Below are 16,825 nucleotides of genomic sequence, written 5' to 3' on the forward strand. Positions count from 1 at the left end.
CATATAAAGTAGGGGAAGATGGGCACAGATGTTAGCTCAGGGCCAATCTTCCTCAGCAAAAAGAGGAGGATTAGCAACAGATGTTAGCTCAGGGCTGATCTTCCCCACCAAAAAAAAAAAGACTTTCAACTATAAAAATATTTTACACTAGAATACAATTCTGTAGGGAAATTGAATGGAAATATAAGATCAAGAAGAAAAAAAGGAACACTGTAAGAATGATATGAGAGGTATGACTATTAAAAAAGAAATGCCCCATGTATTTTTAACATGGATGATTTTGTGTATTAAACTGCTACGAGGGGCTGGCCCCGTGGCTTAGCGGTTAAGTGTGCGTACTCTGCTACTGGCGGCCCGGGTTCGGATCCCGGGTGTGCACTGACGCACTGCTTCTCTGGCCATGCTGAGGCTGTGTCCCACATACAGCAACTAGAAGGATGTGGAACTATGACATACAGCTATCTACTGGGGCTTTGGGGAAAAAAAGGAGGAGGACTGGCAATAGAGCCAGAGCTGGTCTTCCTCAGCAAAAAGAGGAGGATTAGCATGGATGTTAGCTCAGGGCTAATCTTCCTCACACACACAAAAAAACCCTGCTATGACATCTATGCTCTAGATCTCATTTGGATATATTTAAAAATGATATGACAGTTTTATTTAAAGGGTCAATATTTATAATTTTCCGGGAATTATACTTTGCAGAATCTAAATGTATGAAGAAAATTTGTACATATTAACACAGAAACATGCAAGAGATTTCATAGTTTTTCAAGTCTTCAAAGCCACAGTTTCCAGACTGGGCTCTGAGGCACCCTGGGCCACTGTGGTGAGCTCAGGGAGGAAATACAGCAACACCTGGTGGATACTGTATGGGCTACCAACTCTAAATAGCTCACCATTTCAACATTAGATCACCCTACAATCCTTCTGATAACGTAGTTTTGCAAAGCTGGTTTTTCAACTGTTGCTATGACAAAAGCAAGTACCATAATTATGAAAACCAATGTACAAGAGAAAATGAGGGTGCAAGTGTCCAATCTGAGTCCAAGGTTTGAGAAGTTGTGCAGTGTCCAGCAAGTGCACATCCCATTAGTAAGTATAGCGATGTAAGAATTAAATAAAAATATTTTCTCTTTCAATATATTTTTTCAAATAGCTACAAAATCGTTACAAAGACATAAACACGTTTTGAGTTGTTTAGACCATTTCATTACTTAATAAATTGACCTGGTAAGTATTTCTTTTGGTATAGAGAAAAAAATTATTGAGACAACTAAGGTGCCATGAACTGAAAAAGTTTGGGAACCTCTGCTCTAAGAGAGTAGGGGAGCAAAAAAAGTTTGATGACCACAGCCTAGGAACTCCCCCTTAATTATACTTGGGATTGCCAGCAGGTGGTGCCACCAAGAAAGAGTTGGCTAGGGAAGAGGCCCCATTTCTTCCTTGTTCCCAAGGTCTGAAACACTCCACAGGAAGGTAGTGTTCCTGGACCAGACAAGACATTATAAAACACAAAGGTACCTTCAGATCACTTAGTCCAGTAGATTTCAAACTTTTTAAAAAAGCAACAGAATCTCCTTTCAAACAAAATCTTAAAGTAAATAAAAGCAGAACCATTTCTTAAGTGGGCTTAGGGGAGGCTACAACAATGACACCTAAGCTCAGAAGAGGGCGCGTGGAGAACTCGGCGGCTCTAGGGAACACCTGAAGAAAACCCCTCATCTAAAGCAACCTCCATTTCAGAGTGAACTAAAACTCCCAAAGGTCTGACACCACAGGGGCAGTTAGTGGCAGAGTTGGTTCTAGAATCCAAGTCTCTGAACAGATCTGAAAAAGTAGACCGAATCTTCCACTTCATCCTACTGATCTTGACGCCAGAAGGATTAGGGCTGTGCTCCACCACCCACTCCTGTGAGACCTTGGGCAAATCACCTCATATTGGAGACTTTGGTTTCCTTATCTATACAATGGAGAATTAATATTTATTTCACAGGGTTGCTATAAAGATTAAATGAGATAATAGGATGTGAAACTACTCAGTAAACTATAAGAATATACCAAATTATTTTATTCTGGTTGGGTCTGGATCAAAGGAACAAAGGCTAGCATAGCAGGAAGTAGTAGGGAAAGGATAAAGAACTGGGGGCAAACGGGCTTGTAAGTATTGTGACCTATATTAAATGAAATTTTGATTACTGTCAAGTACTTTTGGCCAATAGTTTGGTTCCTTGGGAGAGGGCGGCACAGATTTTTTGGTGACCTTCTAAGTGACATTCTTTATTAACCTCATCATTTCCCATTCTTGGCATCTCTCACCTTGCAAAGCCAACCCCTCTGCTGGTCCCACTGGTGTCTCGAAGGATTCGAGTGGAGATAACCTGGCCAAAGGGCTTCAGCATCCCCTCCAGTTCTTGCTCATCCATAGACAGTGGGAGGTTTGATATGTACAAATTTGTGGGGTCCTGCTCCTGTTGCTGTGGAAATAAATGTGAGAAAATAAAGCTTACATCTCTTATCCCTCTCCCACCACCAGCCCTTATCCACAAAATGACATCTCAGGAAAGAGATAGTAGGAAGGGTGCCACATGAACAAAGAGAATCTTAACAACGATTTGTAACAACTAGGTCCACTACCATGGATTGTATATTGAGTCCAGGCAAAAAAAAAGCAGATTTAATATTTCCAGTACTGTACAAGCCCGTAATACAAGTCATCGATGAAGCTTTGGCTGTCTCTTTAAGAACTAGGCAGAGCAGCACTCCCCTCCGCCTGCCAACAGCCTGTCCCAGGGCTGGATTCTCTTGGACTGCCTTGCTCCCCCGCTGGATTGTTTTGAGTAATCCCCCCTCCCCCCTCTTCCGGCCACAGCAGACTCCTCTGAGTAGGAATGCTGTTCACTCTCCAGTGGAGGGAAAGCAGGAAGAGGAGACGAGGGGAAAGGGAAGGCAATGTGCTGGGGGCTGCACTAAGGGCCAGATGTGTAGCTCACTGGGTCACCATGGAGCCCTGAAAACTCCAGTCTCACAGGAACTCTGAAGGCTCCTAAACTCCACTGTCAGAGGACTTTTCTCCAGAAAGAAGAGGTGGGAGAGCCCTTCCAGTGGGCAGAATGTGCAAAATGGCAGTTAACCTCCCACAGCTGTATTTTTAAGAACTTAAGCAGTCACTCTGCCCTAGACAGTGGGTCACCAGCAACCTTAATCCCTCTTCTGCCTTTCCCTTCAGGGTTTCCTTTTTCTTTAACCATTACAGAAAAGGGTAGCTGGCAGGCCTGCCCCATCAGCTCCACAGAGAGTATTCACAATGACTTCAGAGAGGCAAGGGGGCAATCCCACCTAAGAGAAGAGGAGAGAGAAGAGCCTCTAGTTCTCAGACAGATCTGAGAAGGAGGGACAGTTTCCTTCCTTACTGTGGCCTCCCTCTCCCCAACACCTCACACACAGAGAACGGTGTTGGGAGGTGGAGAGCATTGCTCTAAACTTCTGAGTTGCACAACTGGCTTCTTCAGAGAATGTTGCAAAACTACCCCAAGCTGTCTGGTAGGGAAGTGGGGCCAGGGTGGAGATGAGGAAACAGCAGGAGGAAGAGAAGAAGCCTCCTGACCTTCTTGCCTGCTTATAATACTTGATGAGAGGAACAGAGCTGACAGAGCTACCTGCTGAGATTTGAGTACCATCTTCCTGTAGCAGACAAGAGTGCTCAGTGGGACCCTGGCCCAGACTGCCTTTGGCCAGATAGAGTCAAAAACTACTGCAGACAGGTCTTCTATCAACTTCATGGTTCTTCAACCCTCTGGAGCCTTGGAACTGGACCTTTGGTGGTAACTACACCTCTCAAAGGAACAGACATGGGGGAGTGCCCTTACCTTTGCCATCTGTGCCTGCACACCGCTGGCTTTCAGTGCTGTCACAGCCTTCTGTGCTGCTGAAGGACTATCAAAGTCCACAAAGCCATAGCCTGGAACAGGGAAACAGCATCACTGGGAGGTGGGCGGTGTAAGGGAGATAGGAGACCCAGGCTTTTCAGGAGACAGAGGAAGAGTTATGATCCAAGCAACAGAAGCGGTAGGGAGAAAGAGAAATTAAAAGGTTTCAGGTGGTTATCCTCAAACCCTGTGAAATTTGGTCTGCTTCACAGCTGAGAATGCCAAGGGCAATGAGGTCCTTGTGGTGTCCTTGCCCTTCTTCCTCCCCCTTAAGAAATCTGAGGTTTTGGGAAATAGGCTCTTCTAACAATCCACATGTACCCCCCTACTTCTAAAAGAACCCCTGTCTCTTTTCAAGCCACACCCTAGAAATGCTAGGCAAGTAGGGAATACAGTCTCTCCACTGCAGATAACCAGCCACCTGCTGGAAGAAGTCTCTCCCCACCCCAACTACAGCCCTTTCTCTCCTTCCACTCTTGCATCCCCACCTAGAACTGCTCAAAACCCCAACAAAATATTCATCCTCACAAAATAATACCTACCAAGTCACCCACACACACCAAAAGGTATTTACAAGGCTTTGCTAGAAATAACCTCAGCTACCCATATCCACCATTCAATCCAGGGAAGCATGAGGTCCAAAGTAAGCCCAGGGGACTCAAAGGCACTCTGTGCAGGCCTCTAACCTTGGGTCCCCAAAAACAGCATTTTCAGCTCTAGCTAGCTGGTCACCAAAGAATCTAAATATCTTAGTCTTTTAAGATTAAGCCTGAAAACCTTAGTGATACTAAGGTGAAACCACCTTAGTATCATGTGAAAACCACGTGATACTAGGGACTCGCAGCAGTAAAGGACAGAGGCAAGAGATGGCCTCATGCACAGCTGCTCCATCACCAAGGACAGCTGTTCTCTCACCTTTGCACTTGTTTGTGGTCTTGTCCAGTATGGCCTTAGTGGAGACAATCTTGCCATATCTAAGGGAGAAGAAAATGCAAAGTGATAATCTGGGGTAAGGGATTTAGAATAGGACAGAGACTGAGACATCTGGATGAATCCATGCCCTTTCTCCACTCCCACTAAGACAACTGTTCCTACTCAAACCTTAATAAAAACAAAGAAGAAATGAATTTAAAATGTCATGCTTATCTTATAAACCTATTCCCCAAAGGTGCCTACAAGAAATAAGGGAACTGTAGCCATCACAATACCAACACATTTCTCTCTTCTTTCCCAGCTAAGACTCAGACACTAGCTAGAAAGAGACTACTGTCTTTTTGGGAAAGAAGTTTAGCGATGTCCACATAGCAGAGTGTGTAAGTGCAGAGCTCTGGCTGGAATTCCTTGAGGACTAAAAATAATCCTTGATATTACTTATCTTTTTTTGGACAAACACCATTCCTCTTATGAAAAATCTATAGACATTTCTCTTCTCTGACACCCCATTCCCAGCCCCTCTCCTGGCCCCCTGATAGAAGGCCAACCTGAGCCAAATTGCTTTTGTTCAAATCCCATTCTGCCACTCCATAGCTATGTGTGATCTTGGACAAGTCATTTTACCTTTCCGTGCCTCAGTCTTACCATCTGTAAAATGAAGATAGGATTGATGGGAATACAAAATGAGTTTATGACTATAAAGCACTAATGTCTACCACACGGTAAACATCTGAAAATTCTTAACTGCTATTATTATTATTATATTCAAAGGACCTCAACTTTAATCTACTGCAAATGGTTCTCTCTCCTGCTTTACTGTACTCTATTTCTCACTGTCAAGATTTGAGTGTGTTAGGGAGGGGAGGGGGCATAAGACCAGGTGCAACAGCAGTGCTAAGAAAACTATCCAAAACTTGAGGATAAGGCAAAATAAGGATTGCATATCCTTTTGATATCATTCTGGAACATTGTCTAAAAGGCTCATTCAAGGTATATTTCATTATCTAGAGGGATGTTTCTTTGTTTGACTTACTATTTACTACTGATTAGGGCCCAGACTTTGTGAAGATACATATTAACTTGTAGATTTTTATCTAGTAGAAATGCAAATAATTTCTGTCCACTAGAAAAGATAATCCCAAAGGTTACTGTTTTATTGTCTTGTAGGATATGGACCAGCTTTGTATGAAACCTAGCAATCTTATCCCAACATTCTTTTCAGGACCTAAAAATACTCAGTCCCTCACACGCTCTTTGAACGCATTTTACCATCCTGCTGGTTCCCTCATTAATGAGTAAAATAAATCTTTGGCATGTGTTCACCTATATTTGTATGACAGTCATGTTCTTCAACTTTTTGAAAATTATACTTTGGCAGCAGAGTCATGTGGAGTTCCTCAAACTTGAGCAGTGGAGTATCAGAGGTCAGGGGTTATATTAGAAGTGTTCCACTAGAATGAAGTCTCTACATTCCACTCTGGGAGGGTAAAAAACATTAAAGAGACAGAACAGAGATCACTAACAAAGTAAGAAGTACAAGATTTAACTGAAAATAGTTGGCAGGGACTGAATTTGAGACCAATACCCCAAAAAAGCATTTTTTTCTACCTCTCCTCTTGTCCCTAAAGAACATATGATGATTGATGTATTTGTTTCGCTCCTTGGCGGCCTCTCAATGACTTTTTTAGTGGGGCTTCTGTGACCCAATGGATTAGACAGAATAAGCCAAGTGACACCCTCGAGGCTGGGAAAAGAACACACTAAAATGGGGATGAGGATGGACGTGGCGATCCTAGTGCTTCAGAGCTACATACTTGGATTCTTCCCCAAATTTAGGCAAGGAAAGGATGCGCGAGACTGCAGGCCAGAGGACACACATGCTGCTATCCCTGTCAAGGCCCCAGGGTGGAGCATGCTGTGGTCTGAGCAGCCGGAGACTTGAGCTCAGAATTTCCACTGCAGCTGGCAACAGCTGGGTCGCTGCTGCTGCTTCCTCCTCCTCCAAAGGAGCCCCTCCAAGAGAACCAGGAGTTCCAGTCCCAGACGCCACGCCTCTCCTTCCTGCCCATCAGGGCTTAGGATCCAGCAAAGCTTACCTCCCTTACTACCCAGAGAGAGACAACCAGGACAAAGGCAGGAAGTCCTCCTATGCAGGGGAAACACCCTTCCTAGAAAGGTTTAACTCCCAGCTCACAGCACCCACAAGGGTTCCGCCCACCTGCTCTCCTCAGCCTCCCTTTCATCATGACTCATCTATCACCTACTCTTCTCTGCCTCCTTCCTACTTCTCCATAGTCCCCTACTGGTCTCCTTACGTCCACCCTACATGCTGACCCTGACTATTCTCACCCCTTCAGACACAGCGGAAGGTAAGGCAACTGTTGGGAAGGGCAAAATCAAAGTCTAAAAGTATAGTGAAACAGAACTGAGTTCTTCTCTGTTTTGTGCAGTGAGAAGATTTTTGTAGCACATTATAATTAGTACAAGAAACACAAGGTGCAAAAATCAAAGAACTAGACTGATATAATACTCTTTTCCCTCATAAACCAACCTTTCTGCCAATTCCCATTCCCTCAAAAAATTACTAGTCCTAGACTAAGTCCCCTAAGTTCCATTTAAATACCTTCTAGCGAGGTAAGCTGAGGCAAAGGAACCAGTTTTGTAAACACACCTAGCCTTCAAAGATCGAGTCTGTGCAGCCTGGTTCTAGGCAAAATCCATATGATTTGCATGGACCAAACCACGACCTCAGAAGAGCAAGGGATTTATGCAGTACTTCTAATGCCTCATACAACTACATTTTGGGGGCAAAATGTTCTGCCTCTCTAGGATTTGAAACAGCTGGAACTTACATATACTGTCATGGGAGTTTGAATTAGTTTAACCACTGCAGAAAATTGTTTAGAGGGGCTGGCCCAGTGGCGTAGTTGTTAAGTTCACACGCTCTGCTTCAGCGGCCTGGGGTTCACAGGTTTGGATCCTGGGCACGGACCTATGCATTGCTTGTCATGCCATGCTGTGGCGGTGTCCCACATATAAAGTAGAGGAAGATGGGCACAGATGTCAGCCCAGGGCCAATCTTCCTCACCAAAAAGAGGGGGATTGGCAACAGATGTTAGCTCAGAGCTAATCTTCCTCACACACACAAAAATATATATATACAAAAAAGAGGGAGAAAAAGAAAATTGTTTAGTAGTATCTACAAAAGCTGAACAAATGTATATCCTATGACTCAGCAATTTTACTCCTAGGTATATATACCCAAGATAAGTGTGTACACATGTGCACCAAAAGACCCGTACAAGTTCACAGCAGCACTATACATAATAGTCACAAACAGGAAACAACCACATGTCCAGCAATAGTAGAATGGGTAAATAAACTATGGTATATTTCTGTGATGGAATTCTATAAAGCAATGAGAATGAATGAAGTTTTGCTGTATACATGCAACAATGTGGATGAATCTCACCAACAACATTGAGCAAAAGAAGCCAGACACAAAAGGGTATGTGCTATATCATTCTATTTATATGAAGTTCAAACAAGCCAATCAATTATTTAGAAGCCAAACAGTAGATACTTTTGTAGGAGAGGGAGACATAGCAACTGAGAGGTGGGCTTCTGAAGAGTTGGTAATGTTCTATTTCTTAACCTGGTCACAAGAGTGTGTTCACCTCCTGAAAATTCACTGTTGTATCTACACTTAGGATTTGTACACTTTTCTATATGCTTGTTATACTTCAATAAAAAATTTTAAGATTGTAAATTTATACAGTCTGAGGTTCCTATTTCTATCTCTTTCCACCTTTTACTCACTCAAATTCAATTTTCCTCCTCCCATTAATGTCCCCATCCTACTCCCAGACTTCTTCCTCTAATCATTCCCCCTAATATATTGTTTGAAACACATATTTTTCTGCCAAATGGAATTGAGCTGGCATCTCTTTTTTCCCCAGCATTCCTAAGGTTAATTCCACAGTAATTATCTCTACCTCATGACTCAAATCTACTCGGAAGAACTGCAAAGGTCTTTAAGGGGTAGATGCAGAATGACAGTCTCTTTCTCCACCTTTTTTATCCACTAATTTGAGGGCTCCTCTGGTTCACTGGGAATATCTCTAGCAGCAGAAACTCTCCTAAGAGCATAATTCAATTGGCTAGTCCCACTGTCTTCTGTCCCCACTGCCAGCTCTCACTGCCTTCTAATCAATATCCTTAGAGAAATTGTGCATTTCTATTCAAAGTGTAAGGATAGGAATGTTTCTACTAAGACCATCAGTTGTGGGTGCATGCTGGAAACAAAGTATACTAGGCTGCAAAGGCCAGCCCTATCCTGGCTTTCCCCAGAAAACACACAAAGGTTTTCTGTATCAGTAGCAGGCAGAATTTCTTTAAGAGGGGCTGCTGAAAAACCTTGTGACTATGGTGTAGAAGCAAAATAATATTGCATTTCAAGATACGAGTAACTGGAAGCCAGTATCACCAAATCTGTACTGTCCCTGGAAGCCTACCCACATGTACCCCAACTTACGACTGACACAACTTGACAAGGTCCTGGTCAGTAGTGCCTGGTTGCAGTCCCCGGATGTAGAGATTGGTTTTGCTCAGCTGGTCATTTCCATTGCTTCCACTGCTGCTGTTAGGGGTACTGTTGCTTGGACTAGGTGGTGCCATCTGCTGAGACAATGACACATATGGCTGCAGGGAGACACGAGGAATAAAAGGTCAGAAGGATTATACACTTAGATGTTGGAGAGTGAGGAAGACCCTGGCCTCTTGGAAAGAATGACTCCAACTAATAGCAATAAACTCAACACAGAGTTAAGGGGAAAAAAAAAAAACTAAAGGAATTCCTCTCTGTCATAGAATAAGAAAATATGTAACTGTCCTACCTATTTTTCAGGAATAATGAGAGGCCAAAGGAAGCTTGTTAATGGTTTTGAAAAAAGGTACTTTGTTATAGTGGAATGTTTTTTATCATACAAACGCTAGGGAACACAATTAACCTATACCTCTTAAGTAAACTGTGTACTGAGAGAAGACTAATAAAATCTAGGTTCCATTCAAAAATAATGAAGAGGAAATAAAAATGTATCAAATCATGAAGGTATAAATAAGCTGAACATAGATTACTCACAAAACTATAGAATATGAGAACTGCAAAATACCTGCAGGAGCTTGAAGATTATCATAAACTTAGACAAATAAAACGAAATACTAATTACCACGTCAGGTAGTAAAAAATGAAATTTGTTACCATACGAATACTGGTTTAGTCATAAGTTATTTGCAAGTTTTTAAAAGTTTAAATGAATGAATAATAGAGACATCATGGTCAAGGAAATCCAGGATTTGGGGTGAAACATCTCTAATCTTTCACTATTGATACCAGGACAGGCAACCAGGTTCTGCTATAACATTTTTTAGGTACTCCTGTTAGAGACAAAACACCAAGCTGGCTGGAACATGGATCCATTCCTTCATGGTATGTTTTATATCTTTAAGCTCTACTCAGGCTTTTAGTGTTTACATTTATATTTGGTTCATAATACTCTACATCTGCATAATTATCTATAGTACAGTGTATTTTATTATATCACACTCATATTCCAGTTCTCTCTTGGCTTAAAGCACTTTATAGTATAAATCTATTTGGAATTACTTCCCTCTAAAATGCTAGTTCATCTCCAGGTTTTTTCCCCCCCTCTCTCTGTTTTTGGTAGTCGCGCTGATGGATTGAAGTAGAAACAGAAGAAAAAGAAAAACATATCAAAGAGAGGAAATCTTCCCCCAAAGAATCTTAATTAATTTGAAATGTGCCTCTTCTATTTTATGCCTCTGACCTTTAGCAAACTTCAAAATAAAAATCTTTGCTCGGGCTAAACTCTGTTGAAGCAGGCATTTCCCTCTCATTATCAGTCAGTAAACATCATCACAAATGTGCACCTATTTGCACATACGTAGTTTATTCCTCACCTCTGTACTGCAGCAAGGAAGAAGAAGAAACCCAATACCACATCCTCAATGCCCAAAGACTCCTGACCTATTGTAGCTCTTAACATACCCTTTATATTTCCCACCCTTGTCCCCGCCTCTTTGCCAGCACTTACACTAGGATTTCCCATATAGAACAAACCACGTGCCAGAGGAAGACGTATTATTCCTCTGTGATGATGGTGACAGTCACAGTGTAGTCAACAGTTAGCACATGGGGCATGTGCCTGTTTTTTTTTTTACTTACTTATTTATTTTTTCCCCCAAAGCCCCAGTAGATAGTTGTATGTCATAGATGCACATCCTTCTAGTTGCTGTACATGGGACGCGGCCTCAGCATGGCTGGAGAAGCGGTGCATCGGTGCGCGCCCGGGATCCGAACCTGGGCCGCCAGCAGCAGAGCGCGCGCACCCAACCACTAAGCCACGGAGCCGGCCCATGTGCATGTTTTTAAGCAACTTTTAGACAACAAGACAAAAATAGGGCACATAAACCTAAAAGTCATACATCCAGTGCTAGAAATGGCAGTATTTACTTTAAGAAAGACATTGAAATCTCTGTTGAATTACTAACTCTGCAATAATAATCAAATGCTAGTGAGTCTAGGCCCCCTCCACTATCACTACTATCATAAGTGCACTGCCTGATTTACAGTTCTGTCAAGAAGATGGTGACCTATATTCTCACCATGGTTGTTCCTGAGTTCAGAATAAGATCACTGCTGGAGATCGTTCAATAAGATACACCTTTCCTTATCTCTAAGAAATTGCTATTATTGATCCTCAGCTGAGAAAGCCAAGCTTCTTCTCCTGAACATGAGATTGTAGGCAAGGGTGACAAGGATGAGGATGATGCCAACAGCAACAATGACAGCACAAGCCACTCCAGCGGCATCACACCAAGTGCCATGCACGGCAGATGAGACCACCTGCCTCGGTCAGAATTCATCTGTCCCCTTCCCCAAGTTGAGAGAATGTTTCTAAGGGGAAGTATCAATGAGGCCAGGACTGTTCAAAGAAGAACACAAGCGTTTTTGAAGAAAAAAACAAATTGAAAAGAAGCTGTTGGTTTGCTACCATGGTTATAACCTTGGTTTTAATACTAAGATCTTAGCTATAATCTAAAAATATGACTTAGTCAATAATATACTTGCTGTGAGGCCAGAAAAATTCCTAGAAAAAAAGACACGGTTCAGGAAAAAAACCACTTTTATCTTTTGCTATTCCCAAGCAGCTTCTGAAATTGCCACATAGGTTTGGCTCCAAAGAGAAATGGTAGAAAAATATTCACTTTGAGGGGCAGGAGAATCCAAGGAAAAAAAAAAAAGAGAAAGCCCCTAAGCAAAGCTTATCTGGCTCCCCAAAAAAAACTATTTGGAGAGACGTAATAACTAATATAAAATAATAATCCATGTCTACCTATGTATGTAAGAGAGAAAGGGGTGTATGTAAGAGGGTCAAGAGGACTGAGATTCTTACTAGGGGAGGGAAGGACGGGGCAGTATTGTCTCTCTTGACTCCTGTTGGTCTGAAACGGTTCTCTGGGGCCACTGGTTCTCTGTCAGGGCCTAAGCTAGAAAATGAAGAGCAAGATATTTCCTTCAATCTTGCTGCACTATGGTAGATTTCATAAACCGAAGCAGACTCTAATTCTCAAAGCTAATTTGCTATTTATTTCTATGTTCTAAAAAATGTCATTTTCATGTGAGGATCAAATTCAGGGTTATTAGAGGAGCCAAAATGGCTGAATTGTCAATACTCTAGGGTCTCCTAAGGAAGAGAGAGAAATGTACTATAGCATCGATTAGTTAGCTTCAGCCCTTTGAATAGCATTTAATTGAATAGCATGTAGTTTGTTTGGCTCCTAGAAGAAAAGAAAGAATGGTAGAATTTCACTTACAACCTTGGTTTATATTCATGTAGCTGGAATTCCTGAAGTTGTCTGGATTAGTGGCCATTTAGAAGAGGACTCAGAATTGTACTAAACCTCTTACAATTACAAGATTTGAACTCTTTAAAACAAGGGCCCTCAGATTTGGCCTAAAATCTTAGATGCCAGGGATGGTATTAAATTTGCCTTTAGAAATAAAGGATGGTAGCATCTTATCATGTAGCAAAGGAATATGTAAGGTTATCCAGTAGAAGAGCATAGGTATGAGTCTTCTTATGAAGGAGACTTAATTCTGGAAGTAACTGGGAAACATTAATGGGTTTATAAACAGAGAAATGACAAGATTACATATACTTGAGAAAGCTAACACTAGCTGCATTATCGAAGCTGGTTCAGAGGGGTAGGAGAACAGAGGTGGTGAGATTAGTCAGGAGGCATTAGATATAAAGGGAGGTCAGGAAAAAGAACAGAAGTTAAATTCAGACTTGCATAATTTGAAGTTATCTGCTTGACAGATGTATGTTGAATGCTTTTAGAACAAACATTGGTTAACTTATTCATTTAGTAAACATTTGAGTACCTTAAAAATAACAGGACTATGCAGGGAAGGTATGAAGAGCCTGGTAGTGTGATGAAGAGCCTTGACGTTTGATTTCTTAACTGAAAGCTAATGCAGCTCCTAAGAGATGCAGACCTGTAAAGGAGTTTTAATGTTTTTAGAAAGTTCTAGTATTTCACTAATTCTTTGGGAAATGGAGGACTTTCAGCTGTGATCCCTGGAGGTGGGAAGCAGTCTCAGTGCTAGGGCTTTTTGGCTTTGGATCTGACAGTGAAATCCAGATGCCTGTGGGTAACTGGTTACCAAGGCAGAATAGGAAACACTGATGGAACTGCAAAGATGAATTGAATTGCTTGAATGCAAACACTAGGGAACAGCAGATTTAATATGGTTGGAGACTAGAATCTATCACTAAAAGGTGTGAGGACACACCAGCATAGGGAGGACTTTGTTGTTCCCCAGAAGGGCCACTCCTCTGGCAGAGTGAACAGCCACATATAAAAGCTAAAGGAAGGGAAGGAAAGGTGGGATAAATGAGTTAATGGATATAAAGTACTTACCATGGTGTTTGGCATTTAGCAAGTACAAGATGTCAGTTATGGTTATTCTTTTAAAGTTAGGAGTCTTCTTAAGAATGGAGTCCTTTTACAATTAGAGTAAAGGGCAAAATTCTCCTTCCTTTGTAGAATATAGGTAACTCACCCATACTGAGCTGGTATTTGTCTGCAGAGACCTGATGTTTCCCCAAGCAGTTCTTAAGGATCCAGGAGAACTTGGGAGAGATGCTTTTGTGAAAAGCACATGAAGAGATTCAAGGCTGGGAGGCAGGCAGTAAAGTACCTAGACCCCTACTCAACGAGCTGGCCCTGACCATTTCAGAACTACCTCTCTCTGACCTCTTCAGAAAGTTACCATTGTCTAGTAAAACAATTCCTTCTGTTTTTCTCTTCTTTTGTTGTCTGGGACTGAGACCTTCAAGATATAATATTAAAGAGATTTTAATCCCCTAAAGATTGGTGGGGTGGTGTTTAAAGGATGGGCAGATAATTATGCCGTAAGATATCCCATAAGAATCTCTGGGGAGGGCCGGCCCCATGGCTTAGTGGTTAAGTGCTCGCACTCCGCTGCTGGCGGCCCGGGTTCAGATCCCCAGCGTGCACCGGCGTGCACCGTCGACACACTGCTTCTCCGGCTATGCTGAGGCCGCGTCCCACATACAGCAACTAGAAGGATGTGCAGCTATGACATACAACTATCTACTGGGGCTTTGGGGGGAAAATAAATAAATAAAATCTTTAAAAAAAAAAAAAAAGAATCTCTGGGGATAATAATTTGGGGGAGGGCTGGCAGGACAGGGATACAGAAATCATAACTCTCTCATCTTCACCCAGAAAAAGAAAACTCAAATTCCTCTCTTCCTGCAACAAGAACTTGATGTTTCCTGTCCTGCTGAGTTACAGAAAACTAGGAGACAAGAGCATGTTCTTCCCTTTGCTCTCTTTCAAGAGACCATAAAGGGAGGAGTGATACAATGCCTTCTGCCCAATCACCAAGTTTTCATCAGATCTTTAAGAGAACCATCCAGTCAGATGAGCTACTTATTAATTAAAATCTAATGTAAGTAAAACAGTCATTATTCTGAAAATTAGGTTCTCTGATCAAGTGTTCATTTTGCATGGTTTAATAAAATTCACAAATCCTGTATCCATTCATTTGCCATCAAAGTCATCCCCATCCTGGGAACTTAACTTTATCACTACCAGAGCAGGAGAAAACCTCATCCAACATCTAGTGCCTAGCTAAGTTCCTGGTGCATAGCATAGCCACGGATATTTGCTAAAAGGAGTAAAAAAAACTTAGAGATTTGCTAATTGTGTATCATCTTAATAAACCCCTAAAACAGTTTCACAGATATACAAGCCAGTGGCCTGACATTAAAAGCCTACTGCAACCTGGATATGGATGATCCACAAGACATGTTCCTGGAGCCAGTGATCTCTAGGACATATAACATATGTGAAGATTTTTGTCTAAAATACATTATCTCTTGGGTTCTGTCATAATATCTCCTACTAAGAGAAAGTGTACTTTCCCTGAAGTAACAGACCTCCTAATAATCATTCATGAGGCCAGTCCGCCCGCCTTCCTCCCCCTCTTCCCCGCCTGGCCTTCCCCTTCTTCCCCCCCGGAGACCCCCTGCCCTCAGGGATAACATGGTCTCCGCTGACAGACGCCCCAAGGGCAGGATACACCTCTGAGTACCTTATTGAAACATTAAATGACAATTCACATCAGAAGTTCTTCAATGTACCTAAACTTGGACGCACCAAGTATGATGTTCTGCCTTACTCAATATGCGTCCTGTTGGAAGCTGCTATGAGAAATTGTGATGGTTTTTTAATAAAAAAGGAAGATGTTATGAACATTTTAGACTGGGAAACCAAATAAAGCAATGTCGAAGTGCCCTTTTTCCCTGCCCGTGTTCTTCTTCAAGATTTCACTGGAATACCGGCAATGGTGGATTTTGCTGCTACGAGGGAGGCACTGAAAACTCTTGGAGGTGATCCTAAGTCCATCTTGCCTGTCCTACAGATCTCATGGTTGACCAATCTTTACAAATTGACTTCAATAAATGTGCGATACAGAATGCTCCAAATCCTGGAGGTGGTGACCTGCAGAAAGCAGGAAAGCTCTCTCCACTTAAAGCGCAGCCTAAGAAAGCTTCTCTGCAGAGGCCAGACTACCTGCCGAGGATTGTGTGCTTCTGGAGAACTAAGCTGAAACTCAGGAAAATTTTCTTCGCAGATTGAGAATACACCCATTCCGTGTCCCTTTCATTTGCAACCAGTGCCTGAGTATGAGATTTTTTAAAAAATATTTATTAATGCCAGGTTATTTTTCAGTTAACGAAATCACATTTATTCTCCTTCCCCTCCTGATTCCTATTACATTGCTTTCCTACTTACTATGTTGGGTTACATATTTATATGTATTTTCTATTGTACTGAAAGAAGCAAAGTTTAATTAAAATGCTAGTCTCTAAAAAAAAAAAAATCATTCATGAGACCCTTGGCACTATTTGAGTCATTCAATAAATATCTGAATACCAACTATGTGCAAGCCCTGCTTGATGCAGCGGGGACTCATAGATGAATAAGAGTAAGAGTGAACTATTTCATAATAAATTTAAACACACACCCACAAGGAGCCATTAAGGAGTTCACAAACCAGAGCTTACAATCTAGATAACCAGCAGAATGAAATATGTGTACTCATGGGGATCCAAGCAAAATGGTCTAAGAGCATGAAAGAAGAAACAATTCCTGAGGGAAAAGTTTCTCAACAAGATGTTTGAGTTGTAGCTTAAAGAATGAGTAGGATATTAAACTTTTAATGGGGAGCCATAGGGAAATGCAAATCAAAATCATAATGAGATACCACTTCACATCCACTAGGATGGCTATAATAAAAAGATTATAGCTTTAATCAAAAGTAACTTTGATGGCTATAATCAAAAATA

The 16,825-nt window shown here is 41.8% G+C and overlaps 1 protein-coding gene and 1 pseudogene across 5 annotated transcripts in view; one reads left to right on the plus strand and one right to left on the minus strand.

Moving 5' to 3' along the window:
• The window catches only part of RBMS2 (RNA binding motif single stranded interacting protein 2), a 90,218-nt gene that overhangs the window by 12,153 nt on the left and 61,240 nt on the right, over positions 1-16,825 (minus strand). For 4 of the 5 annotated variants that reach the window (XM_058557907.1, XM_058557908.1, XM_058557909.1 and 1 more), the window contains 4 exons: positions 9,394-9,560; positions 4,842-4,900; positions 3,867-3,958; positions 2,317-2,474 (listed from right to left, as the gene is read on the minus strand). In XM_058557907.1, coding sequence (XP_058413890.1) covers positions 2,317-2,474; positions 3,867-3,958; positions 4,842-4,900; positions 9,394-9,560 — 476 coding nt within the window. Of the gene's footprint in view, positions 1-2,316; positions 2,475-3,866; positions 3,959-4,841; positions 4,901-9,393; positions 9,561-13,326; positions 13,441-16,825 lie in introns of all 5 variants that reach the window. The other variant, XM_058557910.1, reaches the window with a different exon arrangement.
• On the plus strand, positions 15,264-16,176 carry LOC131416495 (iron-responsive element-binding protein 2-like; annotated as a pseudogene).

The sequence above is a fragment of the Diceros bicornis genome, chromosome 17, assembly GCF_020826845.1.
Source record: "Diceros bicornis minor isolate mBicDic1 chromosome 17, mDicBic1.mat.cur, whole genome shotgun sequence".
NCBI classification, from domain to species: Eukaryota; Metazoa; Chordata; class Mammalia; order Perissodactyla; family Rhinocerotidae; genus Diceros; species Diceros bicornis.